Genomic DNA, 24,798 nt, shown 5'->3' with positions numbered 1-24,798 from the left:
CCCCTGCCATGGGCAGGGACACCTTGCACTAAACTGTATCACCCAAGGCCTGGTCCAACCTGCCAGGGATGGAGCATTCACAACCTCCCTGGACAAAAATTCTGCCTGACTAATTTGGTGGCCTTCTATGATGGGGCTACAGAACTGATGGACAGGGGTAGAGCAGTTGACATCATCTACCTGGACTTGTGCAAGGTGTTTGACACTGTACCACACGACATCCTTGTCTCTAAATAGGAGAGACATCAATTTGATAGGTGGACCACTCAGTGGATAAAGAACTGGCTGGACGGCCGCACACAAAGAGTTGTGGTCAATGGCTCCATGTCCAGCTGGAGACCAGTAACGAGTGGTGTCCCTCAGGGATGGATGTTGGGACCGGTTTTGTTCAACATTGTCAGTGACATGGACAGTGGGATTGAGTGCACCCTCAGCAAGTTTGCTGATGACACCAAGCTGTGTGGTTCTGTTGATACACTGGAGTGAAGGAATGCCATTCAGAGGGACCTTGACACGCTTGTGAGGTGGGCTGATGCCAACCTTATGAAGTTTAACCATGCCAAGGGCAAGGTCCTACACCTGGGTCAGAGCAATCTCAGGCACAACTACAGGTTGGGCAGAGAAGAGATTCAGAGCAGCCCTGCAGAGAAGGACTTGGGCATGCTGGTCGATGAGAAAATGAACATGAGCCGGCAGTGTGCACTTGCAGCCCAGAAAGCCAACTGTATCCTGGGTTGCATCAAATGGAGTGTGACCAGCAGGTTGAAGGAGGTGATCCTGCCCCTTTATTCTGCTCTCATGAGACCACTTGGAGTATTGTGTGCAGTTCTGGTGTCCTCAACATAAAAAGGACATGGAACTGTTGGAACAAGTCCAGAGGAGGCCACGAGGATGATCAGGGGACTGGAGCTCGTCCTGTATGAAGATAGGCTGAGAAATCTGTGGCTGTTCAGCCTGAAGAAGAGAAGGCTGAGTGGAGACCTCATAGCAGCCTTCCAGTATCTGAAGGGGGCATATAGGGATGCTGGGGGCAGACTCTACATTAGGGACTGTAGTGGTAGGACAAGGGGTAATGGGTTAAAACTTAAACAGGGAAAATTCAGACTGGATATAAGGAAGAAGTTCTTTACTGTGAGGGTAGTGAGGCACTGGACTAGGTTGCCCAGGGAGGTTGTGAATGCTCCATCCCTGGCAGTGTTCAAGGTCAAGCAGGACAGAGCCTTGGATGACTTGGTTTAGTGGGAGGTGTCCCTGCTGATTCGGAGAAAACTCCAGGAACTAACTTGCCAACAAAGTTTTCAAGCTGACAAGCAGGTATTCTTTATTGAGGCGCCGGGAGACACAGGGGATAAATCCTCCTAACGTGTGTCCCCGTATTGCTATACAAGCCACCCTTATATAGTCCCTGGGCATACACACATATTCATGAGGCTACGTATGGATTACATCATTTTCCAGAGAGTTCCCCGCATGCGTACAGAATTGTGGTGGTGGTGGTCTCTGAGGGTCGTTTACTTCTTCCAACAATCTTCATCACTTCTGACAGCCTTTGAAGCACGCGCAGTAGATGCTCATACCAGTTTAAATGGTTCGTTAGCACCAGAGACATAATAATCCTCCTACTTATCAGTTAGTTTAAATGCAGCCCATCCTGGACACCTGCAGTTCCCAGATACTCCTTATCCCTGTGTCCTGTTCTTCTAGACTGTTTTTTTTCTTAAAACTAGGCCAACTATAACGATTTATCTTGTGAGAATTCTCAGTATGTTCTCTAGTTGTACTCTATTTTTTTTTCTCTATGTATCATGCACCTCAGTAATTTTCCATTGCTACTGTTACAAAGCCATCAAACTTAACATTACTTAAAAGTATTTATAAAGGTTTCTATATCCCATTTTGTGATTTTGTGCCCCTTTGTCTCAGTTTATTACAGGAGATCTTGAGAAAACATTTTAATAACAAATATCCAGCTGGACTAAAAGCAAATATTAAAAACTGGTGTGGTGCCTTATAAGAATGTATCTTTTATGTAGTAAAATCTCCCCCTCTCTTGCTGTTACATGCTATGATTCTTCTAAATACAGACTCCAGTTACCTTTCCCAAACAGGAACTTAAGTATAACCTGGAGAACAGTGGTGGATGAAGCATAAATCTCTACATTAATCATAATTAAGTGTAGGGAAAACATTTAGCATTCCATGGTCCACAAGTATCTGCATATTCTTGAGAAGCAGCACATAACGTTCCTCAACTTCTCAGAACTGAAGCAATGGTTTCCACACATGCAGTGACTACCCAGCTGAAACCAGGACAACCTACAATTATTAGTTTCTCAGACAATCTCATGCCATTTTGGTACTAGGCAGTCTAGAGAGGAAGACAGTGCTGCTGTTGCAACACAGTGCTTCTCAGAGCAAGTCTGGGTACAATAATTGATCAAATGAATAGACAGCAGTGCTAAATTAAATAGTTAATGACCTTGCATTGCTCATACCAGACAGCCTTTTGGTTTCCTCTTATACCTCACTGCATAAATACAGTAAGAAGAAAAGACTTACCAAAAGTTTTGTGTGCATTTTCTCCTCAATATATCAGTCTTGATATACTTGATATCAGTCTTGATATCATGCTTTTAGCATGTAGGGCCTCCTCAATAGAGATGATGCACAACACCGAAGAAGTATTCTCCAATGCTAGGTGAACAAGCATCTGCAGGCGATTAGGCTGATGTCAAAATCACCCCAGATTCGCTATATTACATATGAACTTGGGTCAGGAAAGAAATGGAGCACTTGTTTATTCAATCATTCTGCTACTTAATTAATTTTAGGCTTACTTTAGAAGGTAATTACATTCCCAATGGCAGGAGTGACCTGAAATCAATTTTGCCAGATGAGTCTAAATGAACAGTACTGATAAAGGCACTGGGAGCTACAGGAGTCTAATTTTTCATAACAAGACTCTGTTATAGTCACCAACAAGCTTGCTAATGCAAGTGGAGTTATCTTTTCAAGATGATTGCATAATCCTCTCTAGCACAGAATATAGCTCCCTGCATTGACCCAGAAAGAATAGGAGACATCATATCAGACATCATCAGTCTTCTGTAGCTGCTTCCCTCTTCTGTAAAATCAGTCTGGACCTTATAGAGTCTAAGGAGCTCTGCACTAATCTTCTATTATGCTCCTTTCTCGGACACAGCTGTTAAGTATTCCTATTTTTTCAAGGATTCATGTTATAGGCACTCATTCTCTTGAAAATACATCTAAGATGAAACAAGACTGTGTTTAGGGTACAATTCATTCTCTTACATGTTTATAAGGGCCTTTCCAGTTACTGTGGCAACTACAAATTCGGTAAGGTCCTGTAGACTCCCCTCCTTTCTGTGATTTCCCCTTCCCCATGATTTTATTCAGATGGCTGCTAGCATTAATCATAGATGCATGGGACTGCTTGCACCTTGAGAGATTACACACCCCACTGACTGGAGCCAAAACCACACCATATCTATGAAATATACTTACAATTTCTTGAAAATCAACTTTGTCAAAACTTCAGTCATCATGAATTAGGACATGAGTGAATTTAGCCACAGTAAAAATTCACTCAAGAAACACTGAAAACCAGCTTCTAGCCTTGAGGATTAAATAAACCTAGGCAACTCCTGACAGTAATCTGCTTAAAAACTCTTCTAAAATCTTCCAGTGAAGGAGTTCCTAGGACTCCTAATTTAGCAAAATCTTACATATTCAGTATTTCTGAGGGTGATGAAAGCTTAAAATTTCTTTGCATTAAAGTTGATTTCTTGCTGTTTCTAGCCTTCAAACAAGAACAAGCAGTTGTACTCCTTTCTTTGTATTAGTTTCCTGCTCTGAAGAGGTTAAGTCCTCCCATCTTTATAGATATTTTCTCTCAAAAAATGAGAAAGACTGAATACACTGAACTGCTCCAGTTTCCTCACCGGTCATGCTTTCTAACTCTTTTAGCATACTTACTGATCTTCTTTGGACCATTTCTAATTTGCTCACATCTTTCTGAACTTGGCAGAGTACTCACAGCACCAAATAAAGATGACTACCACCCATGTTTTACAGATTTAGTTATCCTACAAATACAGCCCAGGATCATGTTTCCCTCTTTCTTTTAAGGAAAAAAACCCAACAAGCAACAAAAACTCTTGCCACCTACCTCCTGCCTCAGTCTTCCCTTATTTAGCTTCTAAACACGCCAAACGTCCTCCAAGACCTCTGCAGCTGAACTGGTGCCAGCAAGACACTTCTTGCTTTTATAAATTTCATTTATCTTTCCCAAGTGGAACAATTTGCATTACTGTAATAGATTATATAATTTCACATATTGTCTTCTGTTTTCCAGACTATTTTAAATGTGGCTCTTCAACAATGACAACAATCACACCCAGAGGGCTCTCATTAGCCAATTTTACATGTGTGCTCTTGCTTCACTGAGCAATTAAACAAAAAAGCCATAGAAGTGGATCCATGATATAAGCCTATAACACTGTTTGAATGCACAGTGTTACTTTAAAAAAACCAAAACCATATCATTTTCTAAATGATCTATTCTTGCAAAGCACAGCCAGACAGTAACGATAAATGCCTTGAAAGACTTCTGAGAAAAATCCTTTCCTCGTGTCTATGAGCACACCATTAATAATTTCCTAATCAAAGATGGAAACTCATTGCAATAAAGTGTGGAATGCTGTATGTGAGGAAACACAGAAACTCACTGGAGGTCTGTTATTAATGATAATAGCCAATTTTCAATCCCATGGGGATTGTTTTCCTGCCGAGAGAGATTTAGTGAAAATCCTTATGCCCCCACATTAAGTAACATATGAGTAAAAGAGAAGCACAAAAAATGCTGTATCAGAATGAACAAAAGTAAAAACAAAGATAAAATGTCCCTATCTCAGCTGGATCGAACTTCTGCTTATTACTGTTAGTCTAAAAGGGCTGTAAAAATCATATTTAAAGATGTGAAAAGGGTACTAACTAGCAACACTTTTAACGTGCAATATCTTAGGATGCTGTTTAATATAGCTGCTTTAGTATTTCATATCAAAATACTTACCTTCGGAAAACTGAGTTTTAAACTCAGACTGGTTTCTGGTTGGCTTTGGGTTTGTTTGATTTATTTTAATATCCCCCTACTCTAACTGAACAGTTTTTAGCATTCATATTTCACTTCTGTGAAAAAACACTCAGATACAGAAAATTATAAAAAAAGACACTCAGAAATGTAGCTGCATATAATACATTTTCTATGTCCTCAGTACTACTTTCTCTGAGTTTCAATTTTGGCCTTATCTCCTTTTCTTTTTCCTTCTGCCTTTTTATTTTGTTCCCAACAACTACAAATTCACAGGATAGTTTTAAACTACGTATGCAGGGTACCAAACAGTACTCTGGTCTGCAAGTAACAGTTACTTAAAAAATAATCAGTTTATCTAATTGTGCATGTATTTGATCTATTAAGCAAAAAAGGACAAAACAAAAGAAACAACAACAAAAAAAGAAAAAATCATACCTACACAGATTTGTAATTTACTTTGTGTGTGCCCTACAGTGGCCACTTCTGATAGGGGATGACTAGGAAGTGTGACTGTAAGGAAAGATAATGATTTTCGTATGTTCAGATATTTTTATTCATCTGTGAGATGGTTTCACTGCCCCCTGCTGCTTCAGATGAGAGCAAAGCCGTTAGGGAACAGCTTAACTTCTCTCAACAAGCCAACTGTAACATCACCCGACTTGGAAAACCTATAATAAGAAATAGTAGCCTCCCTTGCTAAGGGGAGTTAAACCTGGTACAGCAGTAAAGCTTTCTGCTAAAATAACATGCAGTTGGACCGAAGGCCTTTTTTGTTATCTCATTAAAGAAAAATGTTTGAACAATACTATGCTGCTTTGTACAAAGTATTGTACTCAAGCAATAGGCTTCAAAAAAAATCAGTAATTACCAAGAAACTGAGACACAGAGTGTCTTGGATTTTCAGTAATGTTCAGTGTTTAAAACCTCACCCTGACTTCAGACATAATAATAATGAAGATTTAGTCAACACATTCATTTGGGTCTTCTGGTAGTTATCAGTATATGTGAACCCAGATTTTTAAAGTACAAGCAGTTTTTTAACTGTGTTTAGTATACAAGGGGATTTTCAGCACAGCACAGAATGGTCTGGAAAAAAGTTTGTGACTTGTATTTAAATATTTGATGTAATGGCATAATGGAACGGTACTTAGCTCAGGACAAGTATAATGACAATAACAAGGGCAGCAACACCGTAAAAACAGCAAGTGATGATACTCATCAGACATACTCCAACAGTATAATTTCATATTGCAAATACGAAAACCTCAATTTAACAGCTTGTTCAGCACTTCTCACTCTATTCAAAATATACACAGTGTCACACTGCAGTTGAAGATGTTCTGGGGATCACAGTAACTTGCCACAAGAAACGGACGAGGAAGAGACGCAGCTAACACCAGCCAATTAATAAACCTCAGGAAGTATTCTGAGGGTTGGTTTTGTGCACTTTTTTTGTAAAAACAGATTAAATTTTAAGCAACTACAATAAGCTATATTCTATAAAAGCCCTCACTGACGATGCTTCTTAAGCAGTCACATTCAGACTGCATTTGGAAAAGTCTTCACTCACCCATATTAGACTTGCCCATTCTCTCCTAGGTAGCTATCAGTCTTTCCTCCTTCTCCAGATACTGTTTTTACTGTCCTAGCAAAAAGCATAGCCTCTTCCCTAGACATTACTCTGTGCCTTAGCTGTACATTTAGCTGATGAATGAAAATTTCAGCTGTTTTCATCATCACTATCAGCTATTTCAAGTACTTTCTGTTCTCACAGAAGATCTCCTAAAGAGCCCAGTCACAATCAGTTATTGTTCTCCCATCAGTTACAGCATGTATGTTTGCATCCAGACCTCTCTAACATGGAAATCCATATACTGACACTTCTTATACTATCATCTACTCTCATACAGTGACCCTACTGTGGCCAAAGCCAGCCAGGCCAGGATCACCTGCCTACACATGATCATTAATACCATTATCTTGGTGCTCTCAAAGGTATACAGAGGAAACTCTCCCCCCTGAGCACTGTGCCACACAAACAGTAGCCTATTATTTCTGCTGATAAGCTACCGAATGCTTTCCAACACAACTCTCCTAATAAATATCTTCCTCCATATGAGGAAATTTTGATGCCCAGTCCAAACATTCAGTATTTACATGGCTGAACATGAAAGTGAACTCTTCAGTAGAATTTCAGAGCAATATAACCTCCGTATATATGGTTCTAATGTATAGTTCTTCCTGAAAGGAATATGACCACCATATTAAAAAGAACAGAATGTTTACCAGATTTAAATAAACACACCAACCTTATAAAGCCTAAAATAGAATTTAAGCTAGTTAAAGTACAATTTTAACAGTGTCATCTAGGGGTTTCTATGTGTGGTTTACTATAATCCCATATAGTTTTCACCATAACTTTTTCCATCTGACAGGAAAACAAGAAAGGGTGAAAAGCAAACAGATTCCCACATTTACTTGGTGTTCATTATATAAAATGTATATATATATATATATATATAGTTCTAATGACAAACACATATGCTCACATACAAACACACATTACCAAAAGGAAGTAATTAAAGATCATATGGAAGTCAGACATTGGAGGGAGAAGGGTGAGGAAGAAAATTATCCAGGATATGGAAAACTCTTCTGCTCTCCTCAAAAGAAATTTTCATATCATTAAAGAAGTTATCAGAAGTCTTTATTTTCTGTGAGACAAGAATTTTGAACGGGCAAATACTTGAGAGGTGGAAGGGAGCTGTTATAGTCTGGTTGTAGTGAGACTGCAAATACTTGGGAGGTGGAATTGAGCTGTTATAGTCTGGTTGTAGTGAGACTGCTGATGACAAGATGCTCAACTTATAAGGTTGGCCTCATAAAATGAGTACTCTTCTTTGATAATAGAACTAAGTACCATGTGTGATACAGACTATGTTAAGTCTTGAGCTTCACCTTTCCAGGCAACAGAATATACATAGCTCCTCCTGGGGACTGTATATTGACCACCACCCTCATGGTTTTTTGCTCATTTTTAGTTTTGGTGGACTTTTTTAAATGCCAGCCTGCCCACCATTCCAGTATCTTAAATACTGTAATAATGAATAAATAATAAAAGAAGTACAAGCATTGCCTAGACAGTTGCTATTTCCAAACATAGAACTTAATAGAAAAACAATTATTTAGCAGTTTTCCTCAGTGTCATTTCTTTTACTCAGTTTATTTCATTTCTTGTTTATGTCTCTCAGAACAAGTACTATGGGAAATGTATTCTAAAACAGCTACACAAAAGGACTCCAGGATTACTTATAATTTTATAAATATTTTGGAAGTTAGTGGCTTTTCAAACAAATCTTTATCCTTAACTAAATCCAGGCTTACACAAACACACAAAATACAGCTGTTTTCTGTAACATATTGTGTTTTGTGCTGCTGAATTGATGTTCAGCTATTTAAAAGAGACCTGATGAAATCACTGTACAATAATGACCTAGAGATGGATGGTGTTTGTTTACAGTATAATGGTGTTGTGTAATCTTCATCTCCTACAGCAACATTTCAACCAAAAAATGCTGCTTTTTTTCAGAGATTCTTAAAGAACAGCCTGAGCTTTCCACCTCACCTACTATATCCATTAAAGAACCTTCTTTCCTTTTAATTTGCAGAATATGTTATTGTCTGACATGACTGAAGAATACTATGCACTGAAAACAGAAGTATGCTTATGTAAAGATGCATAAGAGAAATACATTAGAATATAAAGGAAAAAGGTGCAGAGTTAATTTCTAAGGGTATTCAATCAAAACCTGAAGTTAATATAAATTAAGAGCTTCCAAGTAAAATAGAAAGATAATCCAATTTGAATGATCAAATAAGTATCCTAGTACTCACCCATTTTAGATGATCAGTTGACAATGACTACAAGTTCAGGTATGAAGTCATGGCTTTTTCAACTTTTTTTTTCAACATATTCATCTGATGTAGGGGAAGAATCTCAAGTGATGCAAGTTCATATACCTTGATGTAAGCAAAAAAAAAGAGAGCATATCTCAGTTAAGACTTCTCTTTCTCTGGTCCAAAAGTTAACCTTAGAGCTTACAGACCTCTGCTATTGCTTTTCACTAGCATCTGTATATTAATGTATTTGTATTTATATTGTACAAAAGGAAACACTATATATAATGGATTTATGTCACTATTAAACAGTTAGCATTGTTCAAATGGAAGTTTTGATTTATTTAGCAGTTAACCAGTTCTAATCTCCCCCTGTACAACAGCTAATGAAATGGAAACAAATGCAAGTGTGTAACAGGTAGAGGAGGCAGCTTTCAGTGGAAATCACACTGAGAGAGTTAATTGAGAATACATTAAGACAAATGACCAGGTATACAGCATTTTGACAAAGTCTTTTCAATGTCATAAAATTCCTAGGTTTATTAAGAAAAATGACAAGGATGAAGTTCATTGCCATCTGAATGTGTAGCCAACAAAAGTCAGAATTAAACCCTAAAACCTCAACCAGTTAAATGTTTGGGAAACAGGTTGGAGATTTGTTTTATCCCAGAAGGAAACTGTTCAGAAATTGGGGAGAGGCAGCCTGGGATTCCTGCCTGAGACAGCTGCGAGGAAGATCAAATTAGGAACATGTCTTTGCTGCAGAGTAAGCCAAGCAGTACTGATGACATTTAGGAGGGAAGAAGGGACTGTCATGGGAAGATTTCTTGGGTGCTTTCTCAGTGAGGCAAGGGAAGGTACAGAGCCACTTCATAAAGAGAGACGCAGAAGAAAGTTTTGGCTCAAAGCAGTTAGTTTCTTCAACACAGACTGGGAATGATGAGGAGCTCGGTTTTGTGGCACTACTCCAGGAAGGGCTACGACGTTGCAAAAGGCTTTTCACACAATCATACTGATCAAGTTCCTTAAGTTTACCATGATTAATCCCTTACAATTCCTGCAATTATCTTAATTTTTCTATATCATAAATAGCTTCTGAATGTTCTAATGACAAAGGAATGGTAAAAGAGCCCTCGAGCACCTGCCCATTTGCCGCTACGGGGCACTGTTGCTTTGTGTGAGAGTCTGGGGAGCCCGTGCTGTTCACCTCCCCTTTACAGCTAACATACCTCTTTCTAGTACATTTCCTTTTGGTGTAGTCCCTGTACTTAACAACATAACAAATACCTACAATGCCAGTAATGCCATCCAGTTGTTCTGCTCCTGCACTGTATTCAAAAGCAATATAGCTAGTATATAAAGGTGGTTTCACCAATAAATCTGCAAAGATACTTGCAGGCACAATAGTCTGGCTAGAGCAGTAGTTCCCCAAAGTACTTGAACTGCTTCTCATACTTTCAATACTAAGCAAGACTAGAACATCAGTGTATTCAAAAGCATTCTAAGTGCACTTTTCAATGTCAGTAATATTATTTCTTCTGAATAACAAAGCAGAGAATGTTATTTCTTTCTCCTGCTATGCCTGGCTCAGTGCATTGGAAAGATGAAGGAATTTCCTCATCCAAACAATTCAGCAATTGCTGCCTCTGCTTCTGCTTTGTCACCAACTAGTCTGTCCTGTCTTATCTTCTGCATGATACAAGACTGCTGTCTTTCCTTATATTACTGGAATGCAGATATCACTTCCAGTTGTTGTAATTTTTCACCCCTAATTCAGATAGTCTCACTGTTCATAATTTTATTTACCTGAAGCCAAACAGGCTATGCCACAGCTAGCTAGACAATAAAAAAACATACGTAGAAACTCAAGACATATTAAGACCAGCATTAATTCAGTCCTGCCTCCAATTTAGAATTCATTGAAGGTGCTGCGTCTGACTAGAGCAGAAATGGACCCAGTGCCCTTAATTTAGCTGTTACCTCATCTAGTCCTTACTCAAGCAAAACTATATTGGCCTCAACTGCTGTCCTAACATTGGCAACAGCTGCTAAAACCAATGTTACCTGGGCTGGCTCTGAAAGTTAAACCATATCGGAAACTCCCCTGTGTTTTTCATAGACAAATTATTCCCTGGAAGCCAAACAGTTCTTAAAACTGCAGCAGAAATGACATTGAGAAAGTTAACTGAGAACGCAGGTTTAACCAATTCCTGGGGATTAAGGCTAATGGAGTTATATGTTTCCTTACATAATTCTATGTAAGGAAATAATAGGCTTCAGAAGAAGGCTCCCCAGCAAGCCAGCACTTCAGACATTATTCCATTCTTCTGCCATTAACTGTGACAACCATACTTGGCCCACCTAATCACTCTCTCTCATTGTTTTTCTGCAGCACTCTATCAGTTTAGGTGCACTTTGTACTCAGGACTACTAAGAAAACTGTAGTTGAAAAGAGTGAGTCTCTAACATCAAGTTCTACCTGGTTTCCCATGAAGGATATGACAGTAGTTTGTTGGGGTTTCTCAGTGGTGTCACCTGTTGGCATAGTAAGTTGCCTTTTTTTTTGGCACCAAACTTCTAAACTTGGAACCACTTCCCTCTTGCATCATCAGTTGTGATAGAGCCTTCTCTCTGATATTTTTAAGGCCTAAAACAATTAGTTCCAGAACTTGAGAGAAATTATAATATTAAAAAACAAATATTGGGTCTTCAGTTATGAACTCCTCCCAAAAGACATCCAAGTCAGCATATCTTTGTGATTTCCAGTTTTATACAGAATTTTCTCCCCACTGAGTAACAAGTATTCTCATACATTATAAAATAGTAATGGTCTCCCCAGCGCAACCATATATAGCTCTTTGAGTAGAATCTCTCTCTAAAAATAGAAATATATTTGACATTGAAGCTCCAGGCAGCATGGAAACTATTGCATTTCAAGATGAAGTTTTTAGAAAGCATGATTTGTTTTTCCTTTGCAAGTGTTCTACAAATGTGCAAAATGCGCTACCTGCCCTGTCATGAACTTTAAGTAAATGAGATTTTGTTAGCAGCCAGTGCTGTTGCAGCAATAGCTTCTTAGAAACAAGCAATAAAAAAAGAATGCAGCACTGGCAAAAGGCACTCGATTTACAGCTGTGCAAAAATAACACCCTTTCTTCTACCCTCCCTGCCCTCAGAAACAACTGCCAGCCTTTCCCAGACTGCCTGACTGGGCAAGATACCCTGAGTTAAGCCCAACACTTGCACAGAGGACAGATTGAAAACAAGCAAAGAGAAATCTCACGTCAATGTAGCAGTTTGCCAGTTCTCAGGCACACATTCCTCTTAGGAATACATGGGAAGGAAAGGGCAGGGAGAACGCAGATCCTCTTGGCTCAGCTTCTGAAGATACAAACAACTTGCTCGTACTAAAGGCAGGGACATAAAAATCCAACTCTGACAGCATGCCTGAATTGGAGACTGTAAGAATAGGAGGTCTAATTCTTCAGAGTGCTAAGTCGAGTATTAAAGAGAGCTCAGCACCTCTGTGTCAGACTTACTCAGACACAACTGCAAGGGCAAGAGCCATAGATGGACTATTGACACAGGAGCCAAAAACCTGGCTCAGCTTCCACAGTTACAGTCTGAGTAAAACAGCACTTCCTCAGTGTTGTGACTGCAACTATTTGACATGCCAAAAAAAAAAAAAAAATTATTTTCCCATCACTTTAATATCCTCCTGGCAGCATATTTAATATGAAACTAAAAGTGCTGTTATTTCCAAATTAACAAATACAAGTCAGTACTGATCTTCAAATTCAAATGAGATGGGTATATGATTGTAGCCTACCATGAGAGAGGATCTTTCAGCCTTCAGTTCCTGGGCAAGTCTACTTGCAGATACTTCATTTTTATTGTGGCGGGCCACACACTGGAATTCCGATATACAGCTTCATGCACTATTTTATTTAAGACATGAAAGGCAGCTCAGGAACACTGATCTCCATATCAATTTCATGGAACATGCACAAATTGACAAACGGATTCAAGGACTGCCTACACAAGAAAGGATTGAGGGGCTGACCGAGTAAATCTTTGCAACAGTCACACTTATTCCTGTTAACTTTATAGTTATATTTGGTTAAAGTAATTTCAGACCAAGCCACTGAAAAAAAAAGAAGGAAGAATTTCAAGTGACCATTTGCATCTATGACCATTTTAAAGATTGATAAAACTAAAGTAAATTCTGAATATATTCTAAGCCTAAAAAAAAAATAAATACCTGAGGCTCAGATAAGGAAACATTCATGGCAGAATATGGTCTTTGATTAAAAGTGCAGGTCTAAGTAACTTGCTCAGCATTGTTTTCAGGTGAGTGGTAAAACCCGCTTTTGTCTCCTAGTTCCCTGCATGCTTCAGAAACATCTCTTGAGAGTGCAGCCACCATTTACCCACTTATTAGGGCCTCCAGCACAAGCACAGAAACATTGTCTTCCCTGTTGGGAGAGCAAACCAAAAGCACATCACTGACCTCCCCTGGTAAGCATGGGTATCCTTGGCATGCACCCACACTCAAAGCTATCATTGCTGCTTTCTGGACAGCTTTATCTGAGCCACCAGAGAGAGGTGAGGCTGTAGAACATCCAAATTTCCTGATGAGTCACAAAAAAAATGGAGCTGTCTAGGACAGCAGCAAGGCAAAACTGAGAGGCCTCTATCTGAACGTATGTATTGGCATTCACAAAACATTCATCTGGTTTGGCAGAACTTTCCTTTCTAAACACCAAGATGGGTTGGCCTGATACTGCCCTCAATTTTAAATGTGGTTTCAAAACAAAACACCTGAAGCGTGAGGGATGCTGAGCTTGCATGCTTGCTTTATTTGTCTGTTTAAATAGCGCGCCCTGGGAAATTTGTCTGAAGCTCTATTTCATGACTAAAGCCATTAGCCAATATAAATTTGTCCATAAACTAAGATATGAGGAATCAGGCAAGTAGAGAAATGACAGAGAATAGTGAAATTTGGGTGAAACAGTGAAATAGGCAATTCTGAAATTTGGCCAGTACTGAACCTTCCAGGGAAGTAAAGAAGCTTGAGTCTAGCTGACTTATTTTAAGAAGTGAAAGAAATAGTTGGAGAGAGAACAACATAATAGAATTTCACATGAAATCCTTATAAGTCAAGCTACCAGCTTTCACTGAGGACCATTTTCTCTAGTCTATTTGTAAGGTTTTTTTAGTTGAACAGTCCAGTTAAATATGATTACAGGCAATAGGAGCTAAACTCAGTCCCTGTATTGAGCTCTAAGCCGGGTTTGCGCCATTGTTTGATTCATACTTCTCCAATGGCTTGGAACTTTGCACTTTCCTCTGGCCACTTTATCTGTGCATAACACAGTAACAGTTTAACTCATTTACCAGATACTTGTGTTATTTGGTTTCTTTGAGCAATCTGACTCATTTACGCTAATGTAGCCCCAGAAACTCCACACCCTGCAATCTGGGATCTGGCCCAATTGTGCTGAGCACTGTACACACAGAAAGCTCTCATAATAAAACACAGTGTCACTACTTTCTCCACTGGAAGCAAGGCAAAGCTTTTAGTTACCTATTCATGATCTTTCTGGTGTTGACCGAACTGCTGCCTCAGCAGTGAAGCAAGCAGCAAGAAATACACCATTGGGCACACATTTCAATCTAACCTTGACATCATTGACAGTGACAGCTACAGCAGCCTTCACTGAAACAGAAACCTGCAAGATGGCACTTGTTTCTTCTCACTGCCTTTGCTATTCCTTTTGGAAGGAAGATCATATGCCATGCTTGTGTATTTGCAAACTCATGACATAATGTTAAGGGATTGTCATAAACAATACCATTTCAGGGAATGGACTGAGGAGACTGAATAACTATTTAATTTTAACTGTCACTGGAGTAGTTCTGCTCTAAGGATTAAATGTGTCGCCTCAAATCTAGCTTTGTAATGAGAGCCCTCCCTCCTTTCCCTCTCTGCCTGCTCCCCACCCCCTCCCCTTCAAGACAATTTGGGCAGATGACCAATGGAGTGAAAATGAGACTGGGGAGCCACACAGAACAGAGTAATTGATGCAGGATATGAAGATGGTAATGACTGAGTTCGACAAAGTGCATACTAGTAGTTCAGTGGCTCATTTGCCTGCTGGTAGGATGGAATTTATGGCCTGTATGTCACTAAATAAGAATACAGTCATTCCCCCACCACCCCAAAAAATCCGCACACCTCTCATGTCCATCCGTGTTTCTCCAAACATTGCCTAGTTTGAAAGGCAGGTCACAGGCTAAACCATCAAATTACACAAACATGCTTTGGACTAAACAGAGGGAAGTACAAAGACCTCCAGCAAACTTTTTGTCTCCAAACTTACCATTCTTCCACCAAGACATAAAAACTTTCACATCTTGACACTCTTCTTATTGCAGTGCTGGATAACTTACCAACTGGCAGTAGAGTCTATAATCTTATTCAAATAGACTCTCTTCTCTTCCTTGCTACCTTTGATCTACAGCAAGGAAGATGCCAGAAGTGGTCTGAAGCTCCCAGTGATGTTCCTGGGATGATGCACCTGCTACTATTGCTCAGGTTGGTGCCAAAGGGCAGCCAAAACTGCAAATTATCAGATTCAGCCCGATGGCTCTGCATGCTCTGTAATCAGTCATACTGGACACTTGCAAATCTGCCTCAAACCTCATTCACAACTTCTCAGAAGTTAGTTAATTCTAGATTATGTAGCTTATTTTACAGATAATAAAATAGTACAGATAGTAAAGGAAAACCAGTTGCAGCTGAAACTCACAAGCCTGCCTCAGTTCTCCTGAGTCAAATCTCAGGACAACTTCAAATTTCACAAAATCCTAGATCAGTCCAGGGAAAGCAAAGAACCACCTATGAAATACAGGAACCATTTAATGACAACTGAATGCAGCCTTGCTCAGTGTGAACACTGGTCTGCTCTCCTCTGCTTTTCAGCAGCACTGAAATGCCCAAACTGCCCTAAAATTAAAGGAACTCAACCCAAATGAGTCCATAACTTGGCAACAATTCTGCCTTGACCAAAGATCGTAAGTTGACCTATCTCTGCTACTACCAGTTGCAACCTTGGCTCTGGAGCCCATAGCCCCAACTCCAGTCAACACTGAGGGATGGCTTATACAACCTCCAGCACAGATGAATAAGCCAGAGCAAATTTTATCCTAACTGATTTCACAGATTAACATGACAAATTATTAGCCAAAATAGCACAGCCTGGATCCACAGACTCCTTCTGCCATTATTGTAATTTCCACTACTGAAGTGCAGCAAACAGTAAGCATGTTTACCAACCCAACATTAGGCCCTATGGCTCTGCTAGCATAACCCACTCCAAGAATGACGCTTATTTGCCACCTGATGTCCTTATTCATCACAGCAAAAATGCCTGTGTTTAGGCTGTTCCTCCAATCCTAATTTGAGCCTGGAATCTCAGTTCCACACTGCCATCAGTACCTGAAAACAGTGTCTACCTTGGCACATTTCACACACGACAATGCTGCAAAAGCAGTAAGGGCTTTTGCTCTTTAAGTTACATCCAGAAGTTTGGAAAGCAGTCTCTACAAGCTTCTGGATAGCTAATGTTGATCTTCATTAAGTCAGAACATGACTCGCTATGTCAGAGGCCTTAGAAAAATCAAGCATTGTGTCAGTGTTTTAAAAGGATAAACACAAATAATTTGATGTTCTAGTATCAGCTCTGATTGTATTAATGGAACAGTCAGTATGGTGACGCAAAGAATCAGGAATATGCAATTCATGATTACAGAAGGTTGCATATTTGAGTTCTCTCCCAACAAGATTAACTCTTTCAGGGAAACTTGTAATGACACTTTTTCTAAAGGATTTACCATAGCACCACAGATTTTGTCTGCAAAATTTAAAACAGCTCATTCCTAAACCACTCAATATACAGTATTAATTTCTTTGTAGTTTAAAGCCATATGAATACAGTTCAGAGCTGAGGACAGCCTACTGACTCCAGCACCCGACCTTCTGTTTCTGCCTCCTCTCTTTTTGGCTTCATTTGCCTCCAAGGACCTGCAGCTCCTCTTCTTAGGGAGTGGCAGCTGCTGGCGTGGCTCAGGCATGTTCAGCATCTTCCTCATACAGTTATTCTATTTTCTAGCTCTGCACCTAGACCATACAGCACTACATGATGTGATACAAACTCAACAGAATGGACTAAAATGTACCTTGTATTGTGTATTTCACAGTTAAACAAAGAGGAAGCATATGACCACTTTTCCCTGTGATTTATAGGGAAGAACAGAAAAAAAGAATCTAATCTTTTCTTATCTCCCCCTCTTCCCCCCCCTTTTTTTTCTTTTTTTTTTCTTTTCTAAGCTTTTCTTTTTTTTTTTTTTTTTAAGAAACTGAATTGCAGGTCTGAAAGTGCTTAAGTTTTTAGTTACTTCTCACACACCTTCGCTGCTTTCTACCAGCAGCCACAAGTCTAGGCTTTAAATGCTGTTCTCTGTAAGAGTGTGCATCGACCCTATTACTATTTTAGCACCACGTGAAGGTTAAGTACTTTCAGGTGTCAGGTTTTGCTTTTTAACTTTCATTTACCTGTCCTTTGATTGCAATATTATAAATGTGCTACTTTTTCTACTGGAAACACCCAGTGCATGGTGTTAGGACCATACTAACAGTGCAGTTATATAGCAGTTTCACTGCTGTATCAGTGTTAGCAGAGCTCAGCTCAAGATCAGGCAGTGGATAGGCTTACCACAAGGACTGTCTACAGTACTACTTCCAATGTCGCCTCAGACAGTTCAGTACCAGATAATACTGACATTTTAATTCTCTGTTTATTCTCTCTTAACCTTAAGAAAGAAATTCTTTTCTCCAGGCAATAAGCTGTATTGTAGTTAAAAGACTTCTGATGATATCTATATACTGAAGCACTCAGTAAAGATGCATTATTTTCTCAGTCCCAAAGAAGCACGGGTAATTCAGTTATCTCTCTGCACAGGGGGCAGTGAGAAAGAACTGAAAACATAGCTACAATGTTCATAGAGAGATCTAAGTTGGTTAGGATTTAAAAATAAGCCAGGAAGTATATAGCCAGTCACTATTTAAAGCAAGGCAAGAAGAAAAGGGGAAAGAAAAATATAGCAGACAATGCACAGCTATGCTACTGAAAGGCAACAGCATCATTTCTGTCCTTGTCACATGTTCACCAATTCACCAGCCACACTAGTAAATCAGCACAACATTTTAATTTTGACACATCAACTACAAGTATGCAGCAGTACATCCTGGAAAAGGTTAATTCATAGCCAGGCTATACGTTAACATGCTGTACCCAAACTCACTATTGGGAAGTTTGCTGCATTGCCAGCATACCAGATCAATATTTCAGAGGTCATTATCTCATCCCTTTTTCAGCTGCTAACTTTGGATTGCTGCCAAAGAAAGGCAATCCCTAGCAAGTTGATACCTAGTACATTAGGCAAGGCTATTGGGAATTCGAACAGGCTTTTCTTTTCACTGAGATCAGTATGTTCTCTGGTTCCAAGCAGCACAACAACTTCATCAATATATAAATGGTCAAATATATGGGTCAACCCTCCCACAACAGTATGTATAAGAAGTTGTACCAAACTGCATTTGTCAAATATACTCTGAAGAGAAATGAACCAGACCTTCTGGTTCAGGACTGGAAGTTCTCACGTTATAGGAAAAAGGAGACAACAGTTGCCAAACTGAACCAGTGCGCACAAGAAGTGAGATTTTACACGTACACTGCGACAGGACTAACTGGAGACAGAGTTAGACAATAAGCAAACCAATAACTACACCCCTCTGCAAGAATATCCCATGCACTTTTACATGGGTAAAACATGACTGAAGTTTGCTTTAGCTGTGTATGGGTAGGTAAAGCCAGAATTTGTAGGGCAACTAGATAAATGGGTTTTAAAGTTAAAATCACCTTCACTTTATGTAGCTTAGCACCCTGTATCACATACTTGCCATAAACTACCATAATATTATATAACACTGATACTTGGGCTTACAAAATGTGAAACAATGTAGTGACAGCAAGTGAGATTTTTAACTCTGCTTACCATCTATTTTAATATTCCAGCTTCAAACCAGTGTAATACAATTTGAAAAAAAAAAAAAAAAAGCCCTTTAGAACCTTCTTCATACTAAAAAAATCGCTAATAGTTACTAAGTTACCTGCCAGACAATCCCTGAAAAGAGATACTAAAATCTTAAGATTACATGCAGAAAGTTATGTCAGGTGGACAGATCTTTGTCAAGCACCCTTAACCCTTTGTTACTGAAGTTTGTCAGTCTAAAAGAAAACACAAAGCCACTGCTGGTAAAACTTGCAGTTGACATAACTGAAGTAATAAAAAATAATGAACAACTGATCCACTGAAGTTCCATTTGTCTGGTAAGCCAAGCTATCTTGGGCAACATATTTCATCATAACAAAACTCAGTGCCAGTCATCAAAGACCCGAGACTAACACCGAGGACTTACATGTGTAAATAAGGTTCACTGAAACTGGCTTCAAGCCTTGAGGGCTGTACACTTCAAAAGAGACTTCAAAAATCAGATAGGACATTCAAGTGAATAGGCTCTTGTAGAAGCAACCCCTCAATAAATTAAACTACTCTGTCTGTATGGGCAAGGGACACAAATAGAGAAGTGGATTTCCACTGCACCCAGTGGCAATATTTTCTGTATTTTCTGTTCTCTTGTCTAGAAGCTGCTAGAAAAATGAAAGATCAATATAGAGTTCTGAGAATAACTCATAGTTTAGAAAGTTTGCTTTGAATTGAGAATATCTCTGAGCAAATATACATATATTTTAAAGCCACAAAAGTCTTACTTTAATAGAGAGAGGTTTAGGCTAAATGGATTGTGCTCATGCCCAGACTGTTCCTTTTCTTCAGATCCTCATTCAGGATGAACCATCACCAAACCTGATTGTTTAGTCAGACTACATCTGAAGCACACCATTTAGACACGCATCCTAGCAGCACACCAGAACTAGATATAAATCACCTTTCCCAAAAGTCACTGGTAAAAATACAAGACCATGAAATACCCTAATGATTTCCTAGTTACACAATTGGCAAACCAGGACTGCAGTGTCCTCAAGTCTTTGCTTTAAACTACAACTCATTGACTTGTTACAGGTTCAACATACCTCAACTCTGTGATCTGCTTATTTTAGGGCTCAGACACACAAACAAGATAATCTGGTAAACTGAGTCCCAGCTGCGGTTTGTGCATCTACTTGTAGCCACAACAAACAGCAGATGCATCTACTTTAGCTTTTTAGCTTCATCAGGGTTACATTTTTTAAGCAAGTTTCCCTATTATCCTGATTTATCATACATTGTTTAAGAACATGGAAACAAAAGTGCTTTCAGATTAAATCATAGGAGCAGATTTAGTACCTGCTACCTGGCAAGGAGTCTCCAGGTGACAGAATGAAACTAGAGCTAGTTTAAAGTAAAAATGCTACAGCATACACAGCATGAAGGCTGAGCACTAAGCATTAGCATTATCTACAAACCCCCTTCTTTGCCCCACACTACTGTAAGCACAGCCACTGTATATGCCTCAATTTATTCATCTTCCCCTGGTTAAGAAACTGACTGAAGTTGCCATGTGCTGCAAACATGCATGATTACTTCAGCCCCAGCAGCACCGCACAGATACCACCAACCAAGTTACTATCCTACGCTTTTTGCTCCCACATACCCGTGCCTTTGGGATGTGATCTCTCAATAATGTATGCTAGCACCCAGGCCTTACTCATCTGCAGTTTCCAGACCTTCCCGAAGAGTCTTTGAACAGACTCCAGTCCCTTACTAAAGCAGCTTCTTGTAAATAGGTTCCTGATGAGAGACTGAGGAGTCCTGTACCAGCCCCCTGGCCTTTTGTCCAGAGAGCATCACTGCTGCTGCTTGTGTGGGCTTGTGCTGCACAGGTAGTTCCTGGCTGCTCTGTGGTGCTCAGATAACAGCACACATCTAGGCTAAATTCTTCACAAAGGAACTTTCCTCTAAGATCTACATCTCTGCAGGTATGAGGAATTGCTCAGCACTTGATATTTTAAGCAGCAGGAGGCACTCCTGATAGTGGAGGATTATGGATATAGGAGTAATCTGGGAACAGAAAGAAATTACATACTTCAGGTAACTTGTCCAAGTAATCCAGCACTATCTGCACCCTCTAGCAACAGCAATCTAAACAGCTGAATTGAGAGAATATTATAACAAATGGATCAGAATAACCTGAAGTCTTTATGTACAACTACTTATATACAACACATTAATACTGTTAAAAATTCAGGAGTCTAAAACTCCTTATGGGCAGAGCATGCACAGCGTTGACTAGGTTCAGTATACACAGACAACGTTCAAATTTGGGAGGCATAGATTGCCTTTGAGGGAGGCTGGGAGGAAGGCTGACATACAGTCACGAGAACCATTAATACATACAGCAAGTGCAGTTTGATCCTGCAATGGCAAAATCATGTTAAAGGTTTGATTTATGTAGATAAACCTATCAGTATAATACTGAGAGGAATTTTGCTCTAATGTGAGTATAAACTGAAATGCTACCAGAGAGAGGAATGGCCACTTACAGCAAAATCTATCCTGCATGACCAATCAAAGAAGGGGCTGAGTTTTTGTATGAAGGTTCAAATACATCAAAACTGTGACCTTTCAATAATCCACAAGGCAGCAAAATGGACTGAGAGGTTCTTTCAAGAACTTGAAAAGGAAATTCCATGCCCTTGTCTATTTAATTCGAATCATACCAAGTAGTCTGTTTAAAAAATTGTGAAACCAGTTGAACTGTCTAGCAGCTCATGTACACCAGTTAACGATACATTTGTACTTCTGCTTTTTGACATAAATCCCTGAAGTTATGGAATGAGTAACAGTTCCTCTCCTGAGAGAGCTGTAATGGTAAACTATGACAGAACTGACTCTGAATTCTCAGACACTTAAGAAACAGAAACAAGTTTTCTTCTCACAATCTATGTATCACATTATGCTATTTCAGAGTTCACGTGTTCGAATTTCTGTTTACATGTTTTTTGAAAAAGGGTCACTGGAAATTCTTCCTAACATCCACATCATTAAATATTTACATTCAGGCCTAAGATGTCTTGTAAAATTTTGATAGCATATCCTCCTATTTGAAAAAATAATAACAAAACCTCAACCCAAAACCTAGTTCATATATGAAGCAAAACATTCTTAATACTGTCTAAACTGTCGTTTCTTCCTAAAGCACAAGGATGTTTATGCTCTTGCCTTACAGGAGATAAACAGAGCAGCATACCTCTCCATATTTGTAAATGTTAACTCTACAAGGCAGAAACTGGCTTCTGTATGCACCAGGCTTCTGTTTCTTCACTGCTCAAAAAGCCATAATATGACATATAGGTATGTGTAAATTGAAACAACAAAGATATATGGCTGTGCCACAGAAAAACATGCAGTCTCAATATTTACTCCACATATCACCTTGACTCCAAGAAACTTCTCAAAATTGCCTCCAGAAATTCATCTTAGGTACTAATCCAGCTGTGTAATAGTATATCGTGTAATAGTATATCTGGGATAATTCCATGAGTCTGTGGGTCAGTTGCATCCTCAGATCTGGTGTAGATCAGAAGCAACTTTCCTAGATTCAGTGGGGATAACTCTGCTGCTGTAAGTGTGGCAGAATTATATTACTACTTTAAAAATTTTCAAGAAAATGCTCTGAGAATTAATAAGTATAACATATCGACCCAACTGAGTATCATGTAAGGTAAAAGTACTCACACCAATATGTACAAGACTGAGAGCAAATAACTCTAGAAAGGACCTTTTATTTGCATGTGTCATTCTAGAATACACTCCTAAAGGCATCCTGGTTAACAGAACATAACTGTTTGCCAAATATGTACTTTTAAAAAAGCAGTCAACTGTATGGAATACTTTGAGTAGTGTTAGAGCTGTCTAGGTTTTGTAATACAAAGACTGCATTAAGCTACAACATGCTGCCAACGGAAAAAGAAGTGAAACTGCAAAAATCAGAGCCGTGTAAGATTCTTGAACGAGTACTTAGTAGGGAAGGTTAAACCTTAACAGGAGTGTCTTAAGTTTAACATATCAGGGCACCTACTCAGATGGCTAAACATGGATTTAGGATCCCCTGTGATTCAGATGTTTATAATCTGGCAACTAAACCTACAGTTGGGCATCTAAGGAAAAGTGTCCAGCATACCAGAAGTCCTTACACCTACAGCTCTAACAGCATGCAGATATTGTCATTCTGCCTAGAAGAGCCTTAGATTCACTCATCTTCTAAAATCTTGGTAGATTTCAACTCTAGTAGTCCTTCATTTTTGGAGAAAATAATGAGACTTTTTTGTGTTTCTGCTAACTCTGATCAATAGACTGTTGTCCCAGACTTTTATGTCTCCCCATTATAAAAAAAAAACCCAAAACAACAAAACCGAAACCAAACATTCCAACCTGTTTGATATCTAGCTTGCAAGCTCAGTAAAGCAGAAAAGCAGTTTAATATTTGTTATTACTGGACAAAACAGTATTAACCTCAACTGGGACAGGACAAGTTATTAATTTGTGGCATTAGAAATTTGTTCATGATCAATATTACTGATCCTTTTTCTTTTGTAAGGACAAAAGTACGTTGAGGAAATAACTGCTGTTGTTTTCAAATGAACGCTAATTGTGAAATTTGGAATTTGTTTTTGACTCACTGTAGGTTCGCAGCAAGAGCAAAGCAGCTAAGGCTGGACTGTGTGAGGGAGATGAGGTGGTGTCTATCAATGGCAAGCCTTGTGGAGACTTAACCTATGCTGAAGTTACCGTCCTGATGGAAAGCCTGACTGACGTCCTGCAGATGCTTATCAAGAGGTATAGGAATGCTCAGAATGCTTTGGTGCAATTCTGTTCAGTGAACCACACGAAAACGATGGTTTTGAATGCACTCATTTTTCAGACTTACACTGCAAGCTTCTGATGGTCCTCTTATTAATGCCTGTAACTCTGCTTGTCTGTATGGAAGAGAGAAGAAAGACAATTTGATCTGAAGGAACTACTGTATATAATTTGAACAGCACAGTTCAGGCACAGAATTTAGCATACAGTCTCTAAATGTAAGAATTTTATTTTAGTATTAATATTTACAAGGTGACCACTACCATATCTGCATACTACAGTCTTAAGTTCAATTATTCTTTCCATCCCTTTGAAGCAGTGAAGTGTTGTTATTGTCCATAGATAGGGAAGTGAGGCTTACTAAAAGCAAAATCTGTATAGATGGAGAAAGTGTGTTACACAGATATGCCTTGATGATGACATGGCAAATGGTCTTCTTGGGTGGCAAAATGTGTTAGTAGACAGGAAGGGGAGAGGGTCTGGAAAGCATGAATACTATTTCTGTAGTTGTTATCACTTCGCTAGATGAGGTGGGTAAGTCACAGCTCTCTGGGTCTCAACTTCTCCATTTACAAACATTGACATGTGAATTTCAGTTTTCTTTGAAAATGTTTCAAGCTTCTTAGAGAACCTTCCCATAAGCTTGCAAGCAAGCCAGCATTACTGGTCACGGCACATCAGTCTATTCCAATGACTGGTTTGTAATTTGTCATCAGTGTAATATATGCAATCTTGGGTTCAGAATCACTTACAGTAAGCACATTCTTCCCAGACTTTGTGAATTCAGACAAGATGAACTCTGA

General features: G+C 39.2%; 1 protein-coding gene across 1 annotated transcript in view; it reads left to right on the top strand.

The window, feature by feature from the left end:
* The window catches only part of SYNPO2 (synaptopodin 2), a 79,914-nt gene that overhangs the window by 30,442 nt on the left and 24,674 nt on the right, over positions 1-24,798 (top strand). The window contains 1 exon segment of the mRNA XM_061372121.1: positions 23,820-23,971. Within this exon segment, the coding sequence (XP_061228105.1) occupies positions 23,820-23,971 (152 nt within the window).

The sequence above is a fragment of the Neopsephotus bourkii genome, unplaced genomic scaffold, assembly GCF_033783945.1.
Source record: "Neopsephotus bourkii isolate Nb327-2 ecotype Australia unplaced genomic scaffold, CSIRO-AGI_Nbou_v1 NB_1598, whole genome shotgun sequence".
Taxonomy (NCBI): Eukaryota; Metazoa; Chordata; class Aves; order Psittaciformes; family Psittacidae; genus Neopsephotus; species Neopsephotus bourkii.
This window is presented reverse-complemented; position numbering and strand designations above follow the sequence as displayed.